Source organism: Hylobates moloch, unplaced genomic scaffold (genome assembly GCF_009828535.3).
Source record: "Hylobates moloch isolate HMO894 unplaced genomic scaffold, HMol_V3 SCAFFOLD_16, whole genome shotgun sequence".
NCBI lineage: Eukaryota > Metazoa > Chordata > Mammalia > Primates > Hylobatidae > Hylobates > Hylobates moloch.
The window spans coordinates 50,787,171-50,806,793 of NW_026652291.1; the positions used below are offsets into that span (position 1 = coordinate 50,787,171).

General features: G+C 49.6%; 1 protein-coding gene across 7 annotated transcripts in view; it reads right to left on the reverse strand.

The window, feature by feature from the left end:
- Window positions 1-2,306: 2,306 nt before the first annotated feature.
- Window positions 2,307-19,623, reverse strand: part of SAMD4A (sterile alpha motif domain containing 4A) — a 221,718-nt gene continuing 204,401 nt past the window's right edge. For 5 of the 7 annotated variants that reach the window (XM_058429410.1, XM_032135149.2, XM_058429412.1 and 2 more), the window contains 5 exons: window positions 16,190-16,391; window positions 14,792-14,918; window positions 6,937-7,044; window positions 6,764-6,847; window positions 2,307-2,513 (listed from right to left, as the gene is read on the reverse strand). In XM_058429410.1, coding sequence (XP_058285393.1) covers window positions 2,485-2,513; window positions 6,764-6,847; window positions 6,937-7,044; window positions 14,792-14,918; window positions 16,190-16,391 — 550 coding nt within the window. In that variant the 3' untranslated portion in view covers window positions 2,307-2,484. The remainder of the gene's footprint in view (window positions 2,514-6,763; window positions 6,848-6,936; window positions 7,045-14,791; window positions 14,919-16,189; window positions 16,392-19,623) is intronic. The other 2 variants (XM_032135148.2, XM_032135146.2) reach the window with 1 other exon arrangement.

Sequence of the window (19,623 nt, forward strand, 5' to 3'; positions counted from 1 at the left end):
AGGTCTTCTTCCTTTTAAAGGATTCATGCAAATGTGATTGTGTTCACAATCTGTTTTCTGAATGAGTCTTTACGGATATATGTGTTTTTGCAGCAGATCTGAATGCTTTCCTTTCTCAGCAAGATGTGTAATACCATGGTTTTTTCTCCTCTTTGTTCACTTTCTCAGTATCCTACACACCCACATTCGCAAACCCTCTGGTCTTACCTTTGGCCTTCAACCTTTGACCTATTCTTCCTGCCTTACATGTGATCATCCATCCCAACACATTCCCCAAGTAACACTAAGCTTGTTTAGAAAAGGGATGTGGGGGATGAATGTTAATGGCACTTGGTTAAAAATAATCAACTAAAAAATGCCATCTCTTTCTGCACATGGATTTGCATCTTTAGAACTTAGTCACCCAAGGAGAGGTCTGAACCCTTTTTTTTTTTTTTTTTTATTCAACACATGAAATTGTGGATTCAAGCCTTCTCTGCTCACGAAAGGCTTTCTATGGTTACGTTGTTCTCACCTTCTTAGACTCAAAAGGACTTCAAAAACCTGGTGGCGGCATCCAAGGCTGGGTTGGGTGTATGTTTTTGATCTTGAAAGTAAAAGAAAATTGTTCGGATTTCATTAAGGCCTTTTAGGTCTACATGTTCATTAGCTTTAAAAAAAAAAAAAAAAGTCAGGGCAGTGATTTCCATGGTCTGATCTTCTAAATTTCAACTCTGACTTCACACACACACACACACACACACACACACACACACACACACACACACAAGGCACCCAACTCATCCATGGAACAAACAGGCCTTGTACCATCTCCCTGATCTTGCCTCTGGCTGAGCATTCATACCTTCATTTACACAACCTGATTTTCCACACAACTCCTCTTTGATTTCCTCTAATACCCTCCACTGCGTCAAATTCTGAAATGTAGCCTTTCTTGCCCTTCATAAACAGAGCTTACTTTGTGGTAGGTACCACAGTTTCTCAATCTCCTACCAAGTAACGAGTGTCTTTTTCCTCCCCTCTGTGTGGATGGATAAATCAACCAACACAGCAAATCCCTAATTCACACTGTGCGGATAGCGCTGTCATTTCCATCGTGAAATCAACCTTTCCTACATCTTTCATCGCCCACTGGAGATGGCGGGGCTGTGCCGTGTGGGCCAAACATCTCCCTGCATGCACTCTCTGGACTTGCTGACCGACCCTCTGTACACTGTTGCTGGGCCTTTCTCCCCTCCTCTCCCTCAGCAGTGACAGGTGAAGTAGATGCAGCCTCCAGGCTCGAGTTCCTACAAGCAACCCTAATGTAAAGGTTTTGAGCTCATTTTCTGGGTATCAAACCTCTCACAAGGGGAAAAAGTCCATCCTTGCCTTTTCTCCTCCAGTGGAACTTGTACCCACCTGTGTGTGTGTGGAGCAAGGCTGGGAGTGACAGGCTAATGCCCCGTGGGTGGGGCGGAAAGGGAGGGAGGCCTCTCCGTGACAAGCAAATCCAGCACAGAAAGAGGCTGCAGGATTCTTTGAGAATCTCTGGGTGCCCTGAGAGCAAACCCATAACTGATCACATGATGTCCTCATCCTTGTGCGCTCACCCAATGCTGTGCTCATTCCGGCCACGTCCTTCAAGTCCACCCACACGCTCCTCCCGCCTAACGGTGAAAGACGGACAGCTCAGGCCTACGTGACTGCATCCATCTTCCCAAGAAGCAGAGCTCGGCAGCCGTTTTAAAAAGACAACTCTGCTGTTCTTATAAAAATAGAGGGAAAAAATGAATCCATAACAACAACAGATCCTTTACAAAAACCGTAGTATGAAGAGAGGTTCTATCCAAACTCTTTACACATTATGTACCCTTTAAAATTATTATGTAAACAATACACAAATCAAAGTTTAGCTGAAGTTTTGTTGCAGGGAATTTCTTCCTTCTTTCCCCCGTTGCCATGGGCCCTCTCCTATGGCTGTTTCCAGCAGGGGCCTCAGGGAAATCCAATCAGGATTGAATTGGATATAAAAGGCAAGCCACTACCTTGCTTTGGGTGCACGTGCCCACGATATCCTTCTGTGGCCTGCCTGTGAAGCCAGGCCTTCCGAGAAGCCTCCCCAGGGCCAGCGCTTCTGCTGTCCTCTTGTGTGTCTCCTATCTCTTTCATGGCAGTACTCTTTCCCCTGCCCCCTTTCCATCCAGAGAGCTACCTGCATTCCCTCCACCCCCCTCCCAGTCTCATAATTCCCTAGAGACCCCTCCCCACCCCACACACCAAACCATCCCATGACAGAAACAAATGACAAAATAACCAACCCCAGGTCTACTGATATGTTTACGAGGATGACCTACGCTCTCACAAAATCAAAACGGGAGAGGGACCAGGGGGAAAAAAGGCTGCAAAGTATCTTGGAGGATTCTGTGCAACCCTGAAGATGGCTGACACTGGACCCGCAGCAGTCGATTTCACGGCCAGCGCGGTCACTCTCATCTTCAGCTTCTAGATGGTGGAGGTCCGGTCAACCCCGTCTGGGAGAGAGAGCAGCAAACAATGGGCACAGGTGAGCAAAACAATCCTGTTCATGCCCACCTATGCCAATGCCATGCATGGTGGGCCTCCCAGCCTCTGAGGGCAGAGAAAGGCTCCTATGTTCATGTGTTCATGCATTTATATACCCACACACACGATATCTGGGGAATAGCTATTTTTGCCAGGAGCCATATTGAACCTGAGAACCAAGATGAAAATATCTAATCCTCACCTCCCAAGTACTTATATTTGAGGGTAGACGCAGACATGTAGACAGACAATAATGCTATATGTGATCATTGCTATAATGGAGTATGTACCAAGAGAGCAGGAACGTGGAGGAAGGAACGATGGCTGCCCAGTTGGCCTGGGAAGTCAAGGACAGTTTGAGAGAGCTACAAAGTGACTTTTGTAGCTGGTGCTGGCAGGAGGAGGAGGGTGGGGATGGTGTGCGGTGCACACATAGGCAGGATGATAGGTCATCCGGTGGTGGAGCTGAGGGTGCGTTGAAGGTTGAGGATGAAGGATGGGGAATGGAGTAGAGGAGATGGGGTGGAAGAGCCAGGCAGGGGCTGCAACAGACACGCAGGTGGACCTGACTAGCTCACATCCCTTTCTTTGGCAGCCTCTGCTTCTCACCCCACGTCCCTGATGAGACACTGGGGACAAGGTGGCTGTGACCCTGTCCACAGCTGAGCAGACCAGAGGGATGGACACATCTGACGCAAACAAATCCAGATTCTGTGTCTCGAGAATCTGATGAAAGGCAGAGATGTCTGAGGTAGGTGTTGTGGGCACTTAGAACTGAACAGTCTCATGGAGGTGGGAGAGTGCTGAGGCCGCCCAGAATCTGCCACATCTACATTTTGGAGAAGTGGATAACCCAGGCTACAGAGAAGGCAGGGATATGCCCATCAGAGGTGTCAGGCCTGCCCGGCCCCTTTTAGGCTGTCTGCTCACACGTGGGTTCTAGAACGGTCCCCAGGAGCAGACCATAGGGTCTTGCATACCATGAACAAGGGCTTAGAGGTAGGTAGTTGGGGAATTATAAGCAGTAGAGTAATGAGATTTAATTTTAGAATGGTTTCTCTGGCAGTTGCATCAGATAACCTGAGGAAGGATAAGGCTGGTGGCAGGTGGACCAGTTAAGAGGCCCCTAAAACAGTCTGTGCCAGAACCGACAAGGGTCTTTTCCAGTGAGCAGAGAGAGGCATGGATTAGCCATCACAGGCGGTAGGAATAACTGCGTTCAGTGACCACTAAATGTGGGTGAGACAGGGCTGCGAGGTGCCTCCCTGGCTTTGCTGATGTCCCAGTCCAAGCCCCAATATTACAGAACTGGTCCACCAGACGCGGCATCTCTATTTGCTTGGCAGAACTCGGGTGTGAGAAGGGAGTGGCAATGTGTTCCAGGGAAAGCTGGAGGAACCAAGTGACAGAGGGCATGCCGAGGCCACCACAGGGGGTTCCTGGCTTCCTTGTGGGTGGAGCCAGGCTGGCAACTCTGCCAGTGGGGCCGTGGAGGAGAAGCACTTCTTCAGCTGAAGCTTTTGAGATAACTGTAGGTTCACATGCTGTTGTAAGAAATAGTCCAAACAGACCCAGTATACTTGTATATAAGTTCTGTATGATTTTAGGGGAGATTTTAAAGAAAGGAAGCAGTGGTCCCTGAGTGTGTCAGTGGTGTCAGATCACCAATCCTAGAGGCCAACAGATGTGAGCCTCTCTTCCTCCATCCCTGAGTCGCAAGCATCGGAACCTCTTTTACTGTGCTTTCCTCTCCCTACCCGTTCCTCTTCCCATAAAAGGACTTAATTCATTAGCATACTGTCTCCAGCAAGGCCATCTTTCCTGGCACCTGGAAGGGGTCGGCCAGGGAGGGCACACTGCCACTGTGCCCAACTAGGCCACCCTGAACTTAATTTGCATTCTCTGTTCAGGAAACTGCTTACGAGGCTTCCCACCAGAGGGGATTATTGGGAAAAAACACAGCAATAAAAAGGCTTAGGAGATTAACAAGATGAAAACATTAGCAAAAAACCCATCAGTTCAGAGAGGTTTTCTGTAAAAATAGGACAGACTGAAAAAACGAAGTCTTTTCAATGAAAACCTTCCTTTAATAAAGAGCATTTGGTATTCTTGCTAATGATGATAATGTTAGTACTTAGCAGTTTGATATGAGCCTCCAAAATGCCAATTGTCTGAGATGTATCGAGCCCTGGGGGAAAAGGTCAGTTCTCCTTTTCCTTCGGTCAAAAGTAGTGAAAGACTGAGTCAGTCCCCCACCCAGCTGGCCACTGTCGAGCAGGGGAGCACAGGGGCTTCCCTCCTGGTGTCAGAGCTCTGGCAGGTGCCAGCTCAGGGGACTCACTCACCAGCTGCCATCCTAACTCTGGCCCCAGGGAGACTGTCGTTACTACTTTTAATTGAGATATTTGCATATCATAAATTTCACTCTTTGAAAGTATACAATTCAGTGGTTTTTAGTATATTTGCAAAGCTGTGCAACCCTCACCACTTTCTAATTCCAGAATATTTTCATCCTCCTCCCTTCAGCCCCTGGCAACCACTCGTCTACTTTCTGTCCCAGTAGATTAGTCTATCCTGGACATTTCACATAAATGGAATCATACGCTCTGGGTCCTTCATGCCTGGCTTGTTTCACTCAGCATAACGTCAAGATTCATCCACTGCGTCTCATAGGTTGGTACTTCTTTGCTTTTTAAAGGCTGAATGCTCTTTCACTGTATGGATACACCACATTTTGTTGAGCCATATTCATCCTTTGGTGGACATTTGAGTTGTCTCCCATTTCTCATTAGGGGGCTGCTGACCCAGTCTCCTCTATGAGGTAAAGATGAGCTGGCAGCACCTCCTGCCAGAGGTACCAGGGATGGCCCGGTGATGTTCCTGAGATCTGAATGGCCAAGGCAGAGAGCAGTGGCTCGCAAATGAGGCTCTTTATAGAGCTCTGGGGGAAGTCACAGAAGGGGCTGTGTCTTCCCACCATCTGTTTGGTGAAGCTCTGTGATGCCCTTGGAAGGTCTTCAGCTCCCCCTGGTGCTGAGGTCAGGTGGGTGTGGTCCCAGGCCACCACTTTGCTCCATGCAGAGCATTGATTTATTTCATATTTGGTTTCAGGATAAGATTGTGTTTGCAGAGACTAAAAATCTAACAACCTTAGGTCTGGAGGACAAGGCTCTCTGAAGGGGCAGAGGATGGCAGTCTTTTCCCCACCACTGCCAGGTGGTGCACATCTTGGCTCTAGGTGTGCAGACCCCCCTTCTCTGGGTGGGTAAGTGTGTCTAGACTAGATAGGGCTATCGCTTCTCGGCCTTTTGGCTAAGAGCAAGTGTAGACTGGATAGGGCTATTGGAAAGGCTCATAGGAGGCCTCTCTGTGTCTCTGTGGCACAGAGCCTCCCAGGAAGCTGGCAGGAAATGGCAGACATCTCTTCTCTCCTCTGCCTGCCAAGCATCCTAAATATCCAGGCCCAGAGAAAGCTGCCCGCTTAGTACCAGGAGGGAGCTGAAGGCCTCCCAGGGCTGCTGTGACCAAGCATGGCTTCCAGCCACACACACAGGGGAGCACAGCTGCTTGTGGGGCCGCAGCCCCGCACAGCACAGCCCCCATTCCGGGCTTGGGCAGTGGATGTGCAGGCACCTCTAACTCAACCTGTCCCTGTCACATAGGAAAGGACACCTCAGCCTGCTTTGGGCACCAGGTGTCAAGAAAGTTGTTTGCAACCAGGAGATAAACAAGCTGGGTTTTCTGTTTTTCAAAAATTCTATTTCTAAGGCAAGCTGGGCTATGCTTGGACCAGGCTGGGGGATCTAGTGCAGAGAAGGGAAGCATCCAGTCTTGTGCAGGATATTCTCACTAACAGCCATGTCTCATGTCCCTGACTCCTCCAGGCCCGGCACTTGGCTGGGACAACTGCTGTGGTGTGATTCCCATGTGCACTGGGAGGTGGAGCTTCTGGGGACAGAGGGACAGCTTTGATCTCCAGGTCCCTGACTCACCTCCCAGAAAAGGAGGAGGAACAGGGCACTGGCCACTTGGCATGGTGCCGCTGGAAAATGGTCCAATAGTACCCTAAGGCCACTCTTTCTCCCTGTCCCCTGCCTACCCCCCTCCTTGTCCTCCCCCCATTCTCCTGAGCTCCTGCCACGGTAGAGACAGCAGATGGCCAGTTCTCCCAGGCACGCGGTAACAGGGACATGGGGACATGCAGGAAGAACACACTCACCTCCCAGGGCGTGTTCGGTCATACTGAGGCACAACGACTCCAGCCTGTTGTTGATGTCAGGTTCGGTCACAGGAAGCTGGAATTCTGCAGGGGATAAAGGGTTATGTTGGTGACAAGGAGGAGATAAGCAGGGTGCCACCTGGTTCCACCTGCAGGAGAAAGGTCTGGTGTACCTCCCTGGGAGGACTTGGGGACTGTCAGCGCTGGCATGGAAGGGGCTCCACTCAGGCTCAGCCAATCTCTAAGGTCTGTTAAACACAGTCCACTGTGAACTTGGGAACCTGGAACAAAACGGAGACTAAAAATAGCTGGTCATGTCACAGTCTGTGCCTCCTCTGCTCAGAACCCTCCAGCGGCCTCCCATCAGAGTAACAGCCAACCTCCTGCCCTGGCCCGCGAGGCCCCGCATGATCCAGTGCCCTCATACAGCTCTCTCCTTCCTCTGCTCTGCCCCAGGCCCCCTCCTACCTCAGGGCCTTTGCACCGCTGTTCCCTGGGGTGGTTTCCATGGCTCTCCCTGCCTTCACATTTCTGGCTCTATCGTCTCCTTAGAAAGGACTTTGTTCCTCCTATGAGCCATGCCCCCACACTATCCCTTTCCCCTGCTTTATTTTTCTTCATAGCCTTTGCCCACAGCTGTCATATTTGATATTTGTATTCACTTTCTACTGTCCCCCTCCTCTGACCCCGCTGAGTGCTCACCTCATTGGTGCAGAACTTGGCTCTGCCCCTGTGCCTAGAGCAGGGCCTGGCACGCATCTAGAATGGGAGAGGAAAGCCAGGGCCCAGCATCCACCTCTTAGTTAGTGTGAGACCACGCGGGGGGCTTTAGGTGTGCGGGCTCCTTGATCTGCCCAACAAGCCCAAGTGGGGTTCAGGGAGGCGAAGTCACACATCAAAGTTAGCCAGCTAACACAAAGCTGCGACAAGGCCCTCTCTGACTCCAGAGCCAGGGCTCTGCCACCTGCCACAGCAACTGCAGGTGACTGTCAACACACTCAGCGTCGAGGGCCTCTAGAACCAAGGGCTGAGACACTCACTCTGCAGGCAGTAGGGGCTCGGCTCCCACTGCCCGACAGTGCTGTGCACATTCTCACCACAATCTCCCCTCTACCACCTGGAACCCCTCTATCTCCCCAGGTTCCAGTGTCGCCTCTCGTGAGCAGGCTCTCGTGAGCAGGAGGCAGCCTCTGGGAGCCAACTCCTCTCACCTGCTGGAGCCCTCACTGTCAGCACCTCCACAGGCCTCATCCGGTGGCGACTTTAAATGTCCTCAACTACCTGGAAGTGCCTTGTGGACAGTGATGATGCTTCCCTATCTCTCTGAATCTCCCACAGCACCCAGCCCTGGCCTTCTGCCTCATACATGTCTACTGAGCGAAGAAAAAGAGAAGTAGAAGGAAACCCTGGCAGCTAAGAGTTGTGAAATCCTTTTTTTTTTTTTTTTAAGTTTTGTGACACTGGTTTGAAAAGAATTGCAAAATCCTACGGAGAGAGGCAGAAAAAAAGTCCCAGAGGGGGTGTCCACAGCGGGGTGTGTTCCAGGTGACCGAGAAGTCTCTGTGTTGCCACCACCTTCCTCTGCAAGCCTGGGAACCTGTTCCGTGCTGAGGGCCTTAGCTCTTCTACCTGTCAAGTGGGCAAAGCATCCCGGGGTCCCCCTGCAGGCCACTTGGCTGCTCCTTCATGTCTCCACCAAGGGAGCACATGGGGCCAGAGAGAGAAGAAAGAGAAGTGAAACGAAGTTGGTGGCTTGGCGGGAAAGGAAGCTGAAACCAATGGTTAAACCAAAGTTTTGTTTTCCTTGATTTGCTATACATTAAGATAATCTCTGCAATGTGTGTTTCCCATTGTCAGCTAATTCAGAGGCAGATGTTGCTTCCGTTATTTAAAAATCTCAGAAGGCTGGCAAAAAGGAACGCTATGGAAAGCACCAGAGAGCTGACCGTGTTCTTCCTGACCCATGTTCCGGCATCGATGGGTTTGGAAGAAAACCGTGCCAATTCATGAGCAGACGGAGGCCGACTGAGCTTCCAGGGAAGTGGGGTGCCACAAAGAATGGCAGGAGTCTCCACCGCCCCCACCCACTAGTTGCTGTTAGAGTAGGGTCGGGGCAATTAGACAATTCCAGGGGGAAGAGATTTTAGTATTTTCATCCATTCATGTGAAAATCATATGCATGCAAAAATTAGCAGTCTTCAGGGTGTGAAATCTATAAAATAGAAACACAATTTTATATATAGCGAGTTAGCAAATATGAAAAAAAACAAACCTCAGCAATTATAGCCATCCATATGCTCATTGTAAGATTTAGTTTACTCTCCAGCGCTCCCCTTTAAACAAACACTGTGGAGAGATTTGGATAAATAAAGATGCTCGACATTTGGAGAGAAGTGTTTCAGCTGCAGGATTTCTTGCCAACACGCAGCAAAATGCCATTTTCCAAGCCTGGGATTGCGTGTTCCAAAAAGGGGGCTGAGAAACGCAGGGCTCTCCGCTCCAGAATCCCCAAACCTTCGTGGCTGCTCTTTTAGGTGGGAAGTGGGGGTGTTCACTTCTTCTCCCCAGCTCTTTGCTTCCATGCGCTGGGGAGCCGTGACCCCCACCACTCTGAGTGGCTCTGAAAAATTCTAAGTCTTGGGAGAAGCCCATATGTTCACACTGCAGAGTTTTCTAATAGTGTGACTTTTTAATTGTGTATTTGATAAAAACAGATCCATGCCATCTCGCCGCACGTATAAGACAGAAAGACCAGCTGGGTGGAAAACAGCTTCCATCTCAGGCTAGGAACCCTCAGCTGTATGGGGCTGGGTGCCCCAGAGGGGCATTCGGGCAGCTCTTGCCTCACAGACCAACGTAAACCACCAGGCCAACCAACCCTTGCTGTGGCTTCTGTTAACCCTGAGGTCCCGTCTCATTTATCCCAGGCCCCTGCTGCTAGCGGCCACAGACCAGGCAGATGGAGATGTGAGTCCTCAGGAAGGCAAAAGGAAAGACCCCTCTTTAACTGAGCCTCCTCTGCTCTTTCCCAAAGGAGGCATGTTTCTTCAGCTCAGAAGGCATCTCTGAGGACCAGTGTTCCAGTATTCAGTAAGGATCCCCAGTTTTGGAATCCCCAAGGTCTAGGCTGACTTGAGACATTAATTGTATCTTTTCAGAAGTCCCACATGTATGGAGTAGTCCTGTGCGCAGGCCCAGGGTCAAGAAGATTCCGGAAGAGAATGCTACCCATCCTTAATGAGGTGCTGCTGCAGCATCCACCTGAGGAGCCCACAGGGCTTGTCCTTGGCAGTAACCGTCCATCCCTGCCGGGTCTCATGTGTGGCACCCACGGTGTAATTCCGCAGTGCTCTTTCTCCAAGGCACTGAGGGTAAGGAGCCAATTTCTTTGGGACTTTAGAATAATAAACAGGCTGGGGCATTCCAGGAAAAATCTATAGAATCCCATTTTGCCAGTGACAGCTGAGGCAACTCTGTTGGATAACTAGAAAGGTGTGGAGTCTGGTTCACTGAGGAACAGGGTTGCTAGGAGGAGAGAAAGCAGGGAAGACAAAAAGGGACAGAGCAGTGGGACCTGGTCCTCTGTGATGAGATGAGTAAAGAAGAAAGGAAGACAAGAGAACTAAGAAGAAAGGGGGAGGGTGGTAACAAAAGGGAAAGAAATGGCACAGGCAGGGAAGCAGAGGGGTGGGGCAGCAGGCAAGCTGAGGATGGCAGAGACGGCCGTGGAGGGTGGCAGGAGTAATGAATAGCATCCCTGAGTTGGCTATGGGAATGCACCTTTTCTCTGGTGGCCTCCTAACATTCCTAAGCCTGCAGAAGGTCAGTGCCTGTGGAGGTCCTCCGGGAGCAATGCTTTCACAAACAATGATGGGTACAACATGGTATAAGATGATATTGTACCATCTTGCCCCAAATTGATGCTCAGAGGCAGAAGGCTGTGGGCCCACCTGGGTTCTTGGCTATGACAGAATTGATTTATTTATCAGTCTCCCTACCTATTGTCTGCCAGTCCTGAAAGGGATGTCTGCCTTGATTTATTAGAAGACATGCAGGAAATATTTATCCAGTACTGTACTTGGGTCCCTGTTCTGGTTTCTGCCTCTGCATGGCAGCCCCTTCCACTCCCTACTGGACCCAGTGCACCAATAACTCTCTCTCTATTCTTTCTAAAGGCAGTTCTCCGGAAGGAAATGAAAAATAACAGCCTGGAGCACTGTGCTCCCAGATATATGCAGCGTGCTTATGGCAGAAGAATCCCAATTGTGAGCTGGTACTTAGAGGAGGTTTGCTGTGGTGAACAGGTAAGTCACACCATGAAATGCTGCCATGTGAGGTGCCATTGGACCCAGCTCACATCCAGCCGGTTCACTACCAAGGGTAGTTTGCATGTGGCTTTGGGCAAGGGAAGAATGAGATTTCCAGAAGGCTGTGCAGCCTACCCTTCTGAAGGTTTTCCTTTGAAGCCTGCTATGGGGTTCCCTGCCCTTTTCTGTTAGGCCCTCCAGGGGGTAAAGAACTTCCATCATCTACTGTTGAGCCACAGCCACTCTAAGATCCTCTCTGACTGGATCCCAAGGACAACTAAGCCCGGGTCAGTAGAAATTAGTTGCTTCCAAAATAATTTCCAAACCAGTTATCTAGTTGAGAAAACACCCTGCCTCCATGAGGAACGTGACCATTCGCTGAGGAACGTGACCATTCGCACAGGCGCCACACTTGTTTTCTGGTGAGCATATTACACTTCGTAGTATTTCTTACTCATCACCGGCAATAGCCACCTGAAGGGTCTCCTGGCTGGTCCTAGGAAACAGCTAAAACTTGTCCATGTGAAGGTGGAGGTTGCAGTGAGCTGAGATTGCGCCACTGTACTCCAACCTGGGTGACAGAGTGAGACTCCGTCTTGAAAAAAAAAAATAAAGCTTGTCCATGTGGGAATAACATGAAACACCACTCCTGAGGGGCCCCCAAGTGCCCGTGAATTGTGTAGAACCAGGAACGAGGGACATGTCCTGTAAACCCAAGCAAGGTGACTGATGAATCGATCCGCAACTTGGAGGTGGGTTCTAGCCCTCTGTCTTCTCTGTATGAGAGGTTTAAAGTCTCCCATCAGTAGAGTTATTTTAGGTTTACAGAATCAAAGCATCCTTCAAATGCACTGTAGTCTTCAAGATGTGCCCAGTTTACAATGGATTCTCTGAAGACATCTAGCAGCCAGGAGGAAAACACTGCATTGTATAACAGTTTTCTGAGTATTTACTTTTGGGTTGGTTACACATCTCGATTTCATTTTGCGTTCACTATTACTCCTGTTCATGTACAGATGAAAGCCACTTTCTGACTTCCTGATTTTTGCTGTCCTGACATGATATTTGTAGGCTAGTTTTAACGCCTGGCCACAAGCCCCGGGAAGTCTCCATAGCGAACCAGATTGCACTGCTTCGTGTGGAAAGGCCCATCTGCAGAAGAGGCTCTGAATCCAGGATGAGGACCCTGACTCTAGGATGAGCCTTCGTCTGGACCTGCTTGGAGGTCAGAGGTGTTGTCCCTGGGTAGGAGGCTGCCTCCTTGGGAGGAAGGAAAAGTCACTACAGTGATCTGTGGCCTTGACAATGATTGGCAAGGGCTGGGGAACCGCAACCCTGTGCCCTTAAGCAGGGACCTTCTGCAGCCTCCTTCCCCTTCAGTGAGGGATCCTGGGTCCTGGCCAGGCCCTGCTCTATCGTGCCCTTTATGCATGTCCTGGAAGAGCCACCCAGCATGGTGCTGAGCGTGCTGGGCAGGACCTAGGAGTGGCTCCTGTCCAGCGCTTAATGGTTTATTTGCAATCAGGAAATTTAGAGCAGACTTTTTCCTGTGCTTTGGCTGTTATTAAAAATGCCGTGTGAGGATCTTTAAGGCCTTGCTGGAAGTGAGTTTGTAATACTTAAGAGATTAAAAAAAAACACTCAAAGGGTTCCAGAGTTTTAAGTCCAGTATGCGAAGCATATCATTTAGAGACTTGCAGGTAACTACAAACTGCTAGAAGGAGTTGCGCCTGTGGGCTAGGAAGGGGAGGGGAGAGAGACAGTCACTTTGCTCACAGCACTTCTGTATTATTTGATTCTTTAACCACGGGAATAAGAGGCTTCGCATGAAGAGTGAAAATGATATTAGGTTCATAGTTGCCCTGAGCACAAGCCAGCCACTTGGCACTGCTGTGAACTAGTGGAGGGGAAACAAAGATATAGGTGGAAGATTCTATCAACAAACCCGAAGCACTCCGGTACAACCCTTAGCTCTTAGAAAGAGGACTGTCTGGATCTAGTCTTCCCAGTTAAGATGGAGAAAGCTCAGGGAAGATTCAGTATGAACAAAGAGGAAGGCTGAGAACTGGCGAAAGAGTGGCAGGAAGCGAAAAAATCAAGAAGGCCTTGAGAAGGTATAAAGAATTGAAGACAGTGGTCACTCTGCTGGTGAAACTGAGGCCAGGGTGAAAGACTCATTCAAGGTGACAGATCTCCCTGTGCACAGGACCTCTTCAAATCTTGTCCAGATTCTCTTTTGTTGGGAATGGATTATACATAATTCTGCATGAAAACAGAGGGTGGGATGAAAGGACCCTGGGATAAAGCCTTCACAACCCCCAAATTTTATCATGTTTCTTCCCAGGAAGAAAAATAGCTACACATATAGAAATATGTGTAGTTATGTTTTTATATTTTTATATTTTGGTGCAGAAATATAGAGAAAAGGAGCTTTAAAACAAAAGTGAGCAAAGAAGAGTTTTGGAAGTCAAGAAGCAATGTGAGCAGGCCTCTGCACTGGGTGGCTGTCGCTCCCCTCCCTGACATGCCGTTCCCAGCGGTGTGTCCTCTCCTTCAGCATCCTTCTCCTCCCTGGCCTCCCAATTCCAGCCTACCCCCCGCCCCCCATCCTGCACCCTCCTGCCTGACTTCTACTCGGAATCCCCCACATGGAGGAATCCCCCCAGGGAGAGTGGCCAGAGTCCAAGCTCCTCAACTTTGGATTCAAAGTCCCCCACCATGGGCCACACCTTTACAGCTCCCTGGGTCCACTTTCTGCTACCTCAGCCCAGACCCTTTGGCCCAGCCACGGCTTCTGGGCCATGCTGTGGTATTCTGGACCTTTGCAGTCTTGCTCCTGGGTTCTTCTGCCTATAACTCTGCCTTCCCTCTTTCCACCCTCTGCTGTGCCCTGAAGCTCAGCTCCAACTCCAAGAAGCTTCCTTGCCTATTCCAGGCCACAGTGACACTTCCCTTCCTTAAACTCCTACAGATAGGACTTACTAGACAGAGCGTTTCTACTGTCCAGGGCATTTTCCTACAGGTACAACACATCTCCGGTTTGCCTCCCTTGGGGCAGTGGGGGTGGGGGGTCCGTCCAGATAGGTGCAGTGTAATTGCCTGTGTGGCTTGTTATTACTCTTGGAGTCTACAAAGTCTACAAGATCACTGCCTGCATAGATAAAGGGTTCAAGTATTCATTAGCTGTGCATAATTCCAACCACTCTGTCTGTTTTAGGAAGCATAGTGAAAGCTGAAATTGATTTGAAGTGTGCTAAGTTGCTCTTTAACCAAGTAAAGGAAAGATGGCTGGTACAACAGTCATCACTTTGCAAGAGAAGCCCAAACCAGGGGGAAGGTCTCAGCATCAACAGTTTTCTCTTTCTCTGTCTCACTCTCACTTTCTCTTTCCACACACACACACACTACACATGGAGCCCTCCCACCTCCCCACCACCAAAGCCCTCTTGTGCTATCTCTGGTTTAATCAATCTAGAAATATAACTAGTATCAAAAATATCCCCATCAGATTGCAACCAACTCTGGGGCTCCACATGCTGGCTCTCAGCCAAGCCGCCGCTATTCATGCTGGCAAGGCACAGTTTAAAAAAGGAAAGGCTTCTATAAGCTCCAAAGAATGCACGGTGACAGTCGAGGCTAAGCACTTTCCGGCTGGGTTTGCTAGGGCATCTATTTTGGCCTCCCCCCATGTGTCAAGGGGACGTGAAGCGCCGGGCCCTACCTGGCTGCTGGAACATCAGCATGTTCTGTGGGGAAGTGTGCACGGGCAGCGAGCGGGTCCTCTGGACTGAGCTGTGGGTGCGGCTTGGCATGCTATTGCTGCCCCCGGGGTTGGCAAACCACAGGTTCTGGTGAGAAAAGCAAAAGGGGAACTTGTTAGTTCAGCCCCACTGGGGTGGACAGCAGAGCCGCCAGCAAGAATTTGAGAGGCAAAGATCCCAGGAGAACTCTAACTTCTAGAAAAGGGGCTTGCAGGCCAGAGCTAGCATCTGCATATTTATAGAGAGAGGGTTTAGATTCCATTCACTGTAATTTCTCTTCACCTCCTCAGTGCTGGCCTTGCTGTAAGCCTCAGCTTCATCTGGACACCTCTTTCCCTATCTGCAAAACTCTTTTTATCCCATTTGTTGCTTTTGCTTTTTCCCTGCCACTTTTCTAGGAAATGGGGGAGTTCTATAAATGTATGCAATGAAGAGCACAAACTATTTCAGGGCTCTGATTTTTTTTTTTTTTTTTTTTTAGATTCTTACAATGTACTCCAAAGCGAGGGGGAGAGAAAAGAACCTCTCAGCTGGCAATGAGCTGGCACAACTCAGCTTGTGTGTCCCAGCAGTGACGTTGTCTTGAACTGATCTGGGGGTTGGGGACAATGGTCAGAAGATGGGGCTTTCTGGTACCCGGGGGAGTGAATCCTGCCCATCTTGCCTGAAGCCCTTTTCCTGTTTTTAAGCTGATCTGTCATCCCTTAGTTTCTCCTGAGACCCCAGAACCTCAGACCTACTTGTGTCCCTCCGATCCTAATCCCCACCCACAGAGCTTCAAGAAGCTCTGGGCACACAGGTGGAAGGCACTGGGCAGGGGTGGGGCCTGGGGCTAGAGCGGTATGAGCGACGGGCCAGAGAAGTCAGCTCTAAATTGCACAGCAAGAACCTCTGGGCAGGCTGAGAATGTGTTAACTCTCCCCCTGGCACACACTCTCAGATTTTGTCCTGTGGATGCTCCACCAGAGCTGGGATTGAGACAAGGGAGCTTTTTGCCATGGATAAAAAGGGAAAGAAACTTCTCTAAATGCCAGGCTCTCCTGGAACCCAGCTTTGGGTGGTAGAAGGTCAAGCATGGGGCAAAGAAGAAATAGGTCTCGCATTTCTTTCTAAAGGTCCTCTTGTGCAGGGTCCCCAAGGTTAAAGTGGTCCTCTGGGCATCCTAAGCACAGCTATGGGGTTGCTTTGTCTCCTAGAGAACAACGCAAACAATGCTGTTACCTCTGAGGAATGGTGGCAACTGCCCCCAGCATACTCCCCCTTGGCCTCTCTCCCCACCCTGGGGTCACCTGGGGGGACATCTGCAGCCTCGGGCCTTGAGCTTGGCCATCCTCCTCCTTCCTTGGGGCAGAACAAACCTGTCTTCCTTGTTTCATGATGGTGGGGGCAGCTGTGGTGTTGCGCTGGTTGGAGCTGACGAATCCACTGGTGCCCAAGAGGCCCAGGCGGGCAGAAGGGACGTTCCGAGAGGGGATCTGGTACTGGCGCGGGTTCCGTCTGCCCATGCCGCCGCCCACAGAGCCAGCCGTCGGGAGGGAGTTGGACTGCCCAAAGCCTCGACTGTGAGAGCCAAGAGAGAAAGAAGAGACTATCAGTCATTATTCAGCCCTTTTTAAGCCACAGGCTTCCCAAGGGATGTCACCTTGGAGGTCTCCTCACATTTTTTTTTTTTTTTGAGACAGGGTCTCAGTCTGTTACCCAGGCTGGAGTGCAGCAGTGAGATCTTGGCTCACTGCAGCCTTGACCTCCTGGGCTCAGGTGATCCTCCTATCTGAGCCTCTGGAGTAGCTGGGACTACAGGCATGTGCCACCATGCCCAGCTAACTTAAACTTTTTTTTTTTTTTTTCGTAGAGATGGAGTCTCACTATGTTGCCCAGGCTGGTCTCAACTTTTCAGGCTGAAGCGATCTTCCCAACTCAGCCTCTTGAGTAGTTGGGACTACAGATTTTTATATTTTTGGTGGAGTCAGGGTCTACCATGTTGCCCAGGCTGGTCTGGAACTCCTGAGCTCAAGTGATCCTCCTGCCTCGGCCTCTCAAAGTGCTGGGATTACAGGCATGAGCCACTGCACCCCGCCTCTGCTCACATTTTGACAGTTATGAGGCCTACAGGGAGCTGTGTGCCAGCAAATAACTATAATTAAAACAGCAGCTAACATCTGAGAGGCTATATCACATGCAACTTCCTGGGACTTCAACATTATTTTTCGATCCTTGCAACAACCCTATGAAGTAGGTGCTCTCTCCTTTCTAGCTGGAGAAGTAAAACAGTGCCTAATCCTTGTGCACAGGTCACACAGCCAGCAGGGGGCAGCGCTGGCACGCAGGCTCAGCAGGTTCACCAGCACTCTGCCGCCTTGCGCCTCCCCGCCGCATCTTCTCCAACCCATGTTGCTGCAGATGAGGACACAGGTCTTGAACTATCACATGCTTTCGAGAGGCCACATAGGAAGAAAACAGCAGAGTCAGGGTTAGAACTGGTCTGACTCCTGTCCCAGTGCTCCCTTCTTTAATCCTATCATTGTTTCTGCTCAGCCTGTGTGGCGGACTTGGAGAAGCCTGTCAGGCCCACCAGGATGTAAGCTCCACGTCTGTCCTCATCCATCCTGCATGTCCGGTGCCTGAATCAGTTTCTGCACAGTGAATGCAATTGAATGAATGAACCAATGAGTCTCTGCCATCATGATGCATCATCCTCAAATGGGAGAGCTGATGCCACCTGTGGGGCGAGGGATATAAGGTAGGAGATGATGTTTGCAAGTGTTCTGGACCTAGGACACAGACTGCCTTCACTTCACAGGCCCTCCCTGCAGAGTCGGCTGCGTAAGGGCCAGGGCAGGTCCATGCTTCTCCTGGGTCCGCGCAGGGAGGCTGCCAGAGCCCCTAGCATCACATGCAGATGCTGGCGCTCCCGCTGGGTTGGGTGACCTCAGCACTGAAGAATGCATCCTCTCCGACACGCCTCAGGTCGGGGAGGTTATACAGCAGCCGGCAGGGTTTCAGGAACCAGCACATTCTTTCCAAGAAGAGTCAGCTTTAGTCATTCACGGATGTTGAAGTCGAAATGCTTTACCTCCAGTGGCCACAAGATGGAAGAGATCTGCTTTTCCAGCGACACAGGGGAGGTTTGTACCAAGCCTGTGGGGAGACTCCGGGAAGCAGGGCTGACGTAGTTTAACCAGTTGAGGGTGATAGGGGCCTGCAGAACAGTCATTTCCTGAGACAGAGAGCTGTGCCTGTATGTAGGGGGAGGGGCATCTGAGCCAGCAGTGCAGATCTCAGAAAATGTTTCTCTTCTCCCCAGAATTCCTAAATTTCCTAGGGGGAGAAGTGGCAGGAAGGAGAATTCTGGGCTTGTGCCTTTCTACTTCCAGGCTTTGGTGGCCAAGGAAAGAGTTCTAGATTCTGGTCAGAAGCTCATCTAAATGTGGTGAGGAGGACACTCACAGGTTCTTGGTATCTTTATCTTGGCCTTTCTTCCTTTTCTCTCCCATTTTCCCTTTTAAAAATTTCGTTTTTATTTTTACGAAGGCTGAAGATTTTTTTGGTTTGAAAGAACTCAGGGCCAGGAGGGGTAGAATAAATTTCACATGATGAGAGACCTCCTTTGGAGGAAGGACAATCTGACTACGTGAGGTAGAGACAAGGGCCGAGTGGTTTTTTGTTTGTTTGTTTGTTTGTTTTTAATGACGAAAACTAGTCCTTTGAGTTCTGAAGTCGGAATTTTGGCCACCTGGTAGATGATTCAGTATTCTGCTATGATTTTTCCTTATTTAGCGTGGATAGCGTTTTCTCACTTTCCTTTTTGGTTGGATTTTTAAAAAGTTATTTCATATGCAAAATACAGAGTCAATGAGTGATGCTAAAATGATTTGTGCTTCCAGGAAGGCAAGACTGAATTCTTAAGCAATATAATGTGGGAAGAGGACTCTGTTATGGGATACTTAGTCACTGGAGAAAGGAGGGATCCAGGGACTCTTAGGACTCAGCTGTATAGGGGAGGGGAGTAAAGCGTGAGAGTAGGACGTGATGAGGGGAGAATTTGGCTAGGCCATCTTTCTCCTGATGGGACCCTTCGAGGGTTAGTACAAAGCCAGCTTTGCAGAGGGTTGCCACTGCTGGCAACCACAGTGAACGCTTGGGTTACTTAAGATCGCTGGGCTTAATGAAATCATCAATGCTTTCTGGGGAGAGAACAAAGTGACAAAAGCAAGTTTTCCTTTCTCATTCTCTTGCCTTACCTTTCTAAATCTGATTTCATTACACTGAAATGTTGAAATGCATGAAAAGTCTTTGATAAAGTAACATTAATAAGAATCAATTAATTTGGGATTTGTGATAATTCAAGCAGGGGCTGGGTTGCAGTTACCGTTGTATTATTGGAGAAACAGGTCTTCAAAGCAGATTAATAGCACAAAAAGATCCCAGAGGAAATACTTATGAGTATAAAACATTTTCTAGCATTTTAGTAACATCCAATTGAACATCCACAAGCGACTCATTCTTATCTAATCAATAAAAAGAGGTCCGTTAGGACTCCAACCTGGCAAACCTTGGGTTAGCCCAATCCAAGTGTTACTAATACACTGGAGAGGTCAAGGTTCATGACCCCTGCTCCACCTCCAGAAGGCTCTCAGATGTGGACCTATGACAACACAGGGCTGACAGAGGCCAGGGTGGGACTTTTGGAGGAGCAGCAAAGAGCTTAAAAGCCCCATCTTCATCTCCAACCTCCGAATGCCTTCTTCCTCTTGGAACTTGTCTCCCAAGGGCCTGGTGTTGCAAGAGGAGT